Source organism: Haplochromis burtoni, unplaced genomic scaffold, assembly GCF_018398535.1.
Source record: "Haplochromis burtoni strain Fernald_Lab_line unplaced genomic scaffold, NCSU_Asbu1 Contig_116, whole genome shotgun sequence".
Classification (NCBI taxonomy): Eukaryota; Metazoa; Chordata; class Actinopteri; order Cichliformes; family Cichlidae; genus Haplochromis; species Haplochromis burtoni.
Genome location: NW_024582477.1, coordinates 803,575 through 806,967, shown reverse-complemented (window position 1 = coordinate 806,967; position 3,393 = coordinate 803,575). Strand labels below are relative to the sequence as shown.

At 44.6% G+C, this 3,393-nt stretch overlaps 1 protein-coding gene across 1 annotated transcript; it reads right to left on the bottom strand.

The window, feature by feature from the left end:
* Positions 1-992: 992 nt before the first annotated feature.
* Positions 993-2,967, bottom strand: npy (neuropeptide Y). Its single transcript, XM_005928592.2, has 4 exons — positions 2,833-2,967; positions 2,378-2,565; positions 1,434-1,523; positions 993-1,344 (listed from the first exon to the last, which is right to left on the bottom strand). The coding sequence occupies exons 2-4, from the start codon at positions 2,563-2,565 to the stop codon at positions 1,323-1,325; spliced, it is 300 nt and encodes a 99-aa protein (XP_005928654.1). The 5' UTR covers positions 2,833-2,967; the 3' UTR covers positions 993-1,322.
* Between the last annotated feature and the right edge of the window lie 426 nt (positions 2,968-3,393).

Below are 3,393 nucleotides of genomic sequence, written 5' to 3'. Positions count from 1 at the left end.
GCCCGGCCTCCTCCCTGACGTCAGGACACACAGACCAATGAAAGCTGCGGCCCGGCCCTCGCTGAAGTGGAAACAATGTAGATAGTATTTTCTTTTCGTCACATTGTGATGCGCTCATCCATTCACGTATGGATATTACGTGAGGCAAGTCCAGCTCAGACTGTGCGGGCATCGCATTTCTAACGTAATGTGCGTTATGTAGTAGAAAATAACTAGAGATGGCCGGTGCCGTCCTGTTGACCTTCATTTCGCTATTTTTTAAAGGAAAGCACAGCTGCTTTGCGCCCTACAGGTGTGCACCGCATTTATTCTTCATTTTGTCTTTGCGCGGAAAATACGAGTGAGAGAAAGCAGGGCGTAGATTTAACGTCTTCACTCTGAGGCCTGCTGCTAACTGGTGAAAAACTAGTTTTGAAATGTTGAGCAACCACTCTGAACTGAACTCACTCGCTGGTCCTGTTTGAACAGTTCTCCCTCCCCTCCTTCGGTGTATTTCAGAAGATTGCGTATCTGCAGTGCCTCTTCACGACTTAATTTGTACTCTCAGATCTGATTGGGTGTCAGGCTGTGGCACCTAACCGCTCGGATAATTGCAATAATGCTCCTGGAAATTACCCCCCCACACACACACACACAACACAACACCACCACCTCCACTATGTAGTTTGAGATGATGTACTTATATGTGCGGCCACAAGAGCGCGCCATTAGCCATTCAATTTTGAATTCAACTGGACTGTGCGTGCTTAACTCGGTTTAACTCGCTTCCCTGCCCAATTACCCTGTCTCATAGAGCTTCACCAGCTGCTACAGTAACTGGGAGACAAGGTGTGGCACAGCAAGTCCGAACCCGATCTCTTCATGGGTGACAAACAGTTTCTGATGATCAGCTTTGAAAACAAGACCTCCCTTAAAGCCCTCATTAAAGCCCTCTGATTACTTTTTGCAAATAATATACAACACTGTCATCGTGTCACTCGTCAAACAGATACCAGGGGATGCCTTTGTTCAAACAGTGAATCTTTAATAGCACAAATATACAATACAATCAGCAGACCCCCCTCCTCCACTTTACGATCATGTTGCACAGATGACGACTCAGAATAAAGTATTTACAGTTTTATGGCACAGACGTCAAGCAGTGTTGGGTGTGGCTGATGCGTAAGGAAGAGGGGTTGGATATATACGTTGCGGCTCATGGAGGCGAAAGGAGGGCAGAGGCGTGGTGTTCGTTTGGTGTAGGACGTAAGTGACGGACGTGTAGAGGTCAGAATGTCAGCGCTGGCGGGACAGCAGTGAGCGAGACGAGAGGGATGGCAGCATCACCACAGTGATGGGTCATATCTGGAGACACGGAGAAAGAGAGAGACAGAGAAGTGTAAAGATCGAGATACAAATACAACGACAGAAAAGTTGCGCCTTTAAACGCATACCTTGACTGTGGAAGCGTGTCTGTGCTTTCCTTCAGCAGCAGCTCTGAGACCAGTGTGTCCAGAATCTCAGGACTGGATCTCTTCCCATACCTGGAGCAGAGCGAGATGGAAAGAAGGAATTAAAAAGGGCGAACTTAAAAATGAATAACAATAAATATAAATTTCTTTGTCCAATTACGAGCGAACAACTCTAAGTCATATCTCGCTGTGTCCTTGAGTCATATGTCCAGTCATGAGCTGAGAGAAATCTGTGCAGAATCAGACCCAGCAGGCTCAGATAGGAGTTCCATCGCAGGTGGTCACATTTGCCTGAAAAGATAAGCCGTGACGGCGCATTTGTCCCTCTGGGTGGCTTAACGCCTGCAGAGGTATCCAGCCCACTGACAGCTGAAAGCCAAGAACAGCGGGTGACTTGCCACTGCACGGTGACAGTCTGGACTTTCTTTTCTTTTTCTTTCTTTCTTCCTTCCTTTCTTAAAAAAAAATCAGTGGTAAATGGGCAGCAGGCGATATCTGCTCTGTCACAAGAGAGAACGAATAATCTACAAGACCTGCAAGGTTCAGATAACTCCAACAAGTAAAATTCCACCGGACTGCCAGCTTATAGCCTCCTGGCTTTGAATGACATGACAAGCACTGTCAAAAAAAGTCAATTTCCTTACTGATCAGTTTGACCAGTTGGAAGATACCAGAGAAATAGAAGAGAAAAAAAAGACGTGTTATTGGCTTTACCCGTGTAACTTATGGCATTTCAGCCCAGGGTATAACAACGTTTTGAGATAAAATGAAATAGTCCCACTAAAATAGATTTATTAAAAATTATTATATAAAAAATAAAAGAACAGTGGGGGCAGCATTTGAAGAGGAAAGAAATAACGAGTAAACAATAAGTACTCTGTTATGTTCAATTCTATTCTATTGGGAGGTTTAATTAGTCCGCCCACCTCTGTCTTGTAATGAGGTTGATGTAATGTCTCAGGGCTGAGTAGTACTTGGCCAGCTCCTCCGCGGGGGCGTCCTCCCCGGGGTTCTCTGGTTTCACCGGGTATGCCTCCGTCAAGGCGCCCAAGCAGACCAGCGCCCACAACAGGAACCCCAGAGTCCCCAGCCAGCTTACCAAGTTAGGATGCATCTGGCAGAGTGAAGTACAGAACAGTTAATTAACATCAGTGGACACCTGTTATGCTGTGCTGTAAATTTCTTGGATTTGTCATTTATTCTGGATAAATTTCTTTCTGAAAACAAACAAAGCATTTTTTTTTTTTTTACTGCAAACAAGGTTTGTATTCCAGAAACCAGGACTTTCATGGCATACCCAGTAGATACGCATTAGAACTGCTACGGAGAGACTTTAAAAAGCTGAAATAATATCATGTCAACCTAATATTTACATACTTACTTTCCCCAAGGGTTAGAGCGAGATCTGCGCGCTGTCCTGTGGCGTCTCTTTTTCTCTTCTGAGCGCTTGGTGCGCGCGGCGGTTTATATGTGTGCGCCAGACGCGCTGCAGAAAAGCGCGTCAGAGCAGCGCTATCTTTGCCTTTCTTCGCGTGAACGTCACCGCTGATGCTGTCATTAGCGCGAGTGTTTTTTTATATTGAGTATTTGAAGCTCTTCCCATTAGTTTAATAGATGCAAAATAACAATGGAAAGTAGAAACAGAGTGCGTTAATAACAAGCAGTTTTAGGGATGGTTTTTCCAGACTTTAGCCAACCCTGGTGATACGATGGTATTTTATAATCCAAACCAATTAAGACAAGTCATGTCTATGAAGGAGCATAACATAATTATTGCTACAGGATAATTAAATTCTAAAAGGTCCACAGCAAGTGCACAGTTACGCATCTAATGGACAATTTTCCTATTGGAAATATGCTTGGATTATCTTGACTTGTTATTAATGTAACAATATTTTTATTGCACACACACACACACGCACGCACGCACGCACGCACGCAC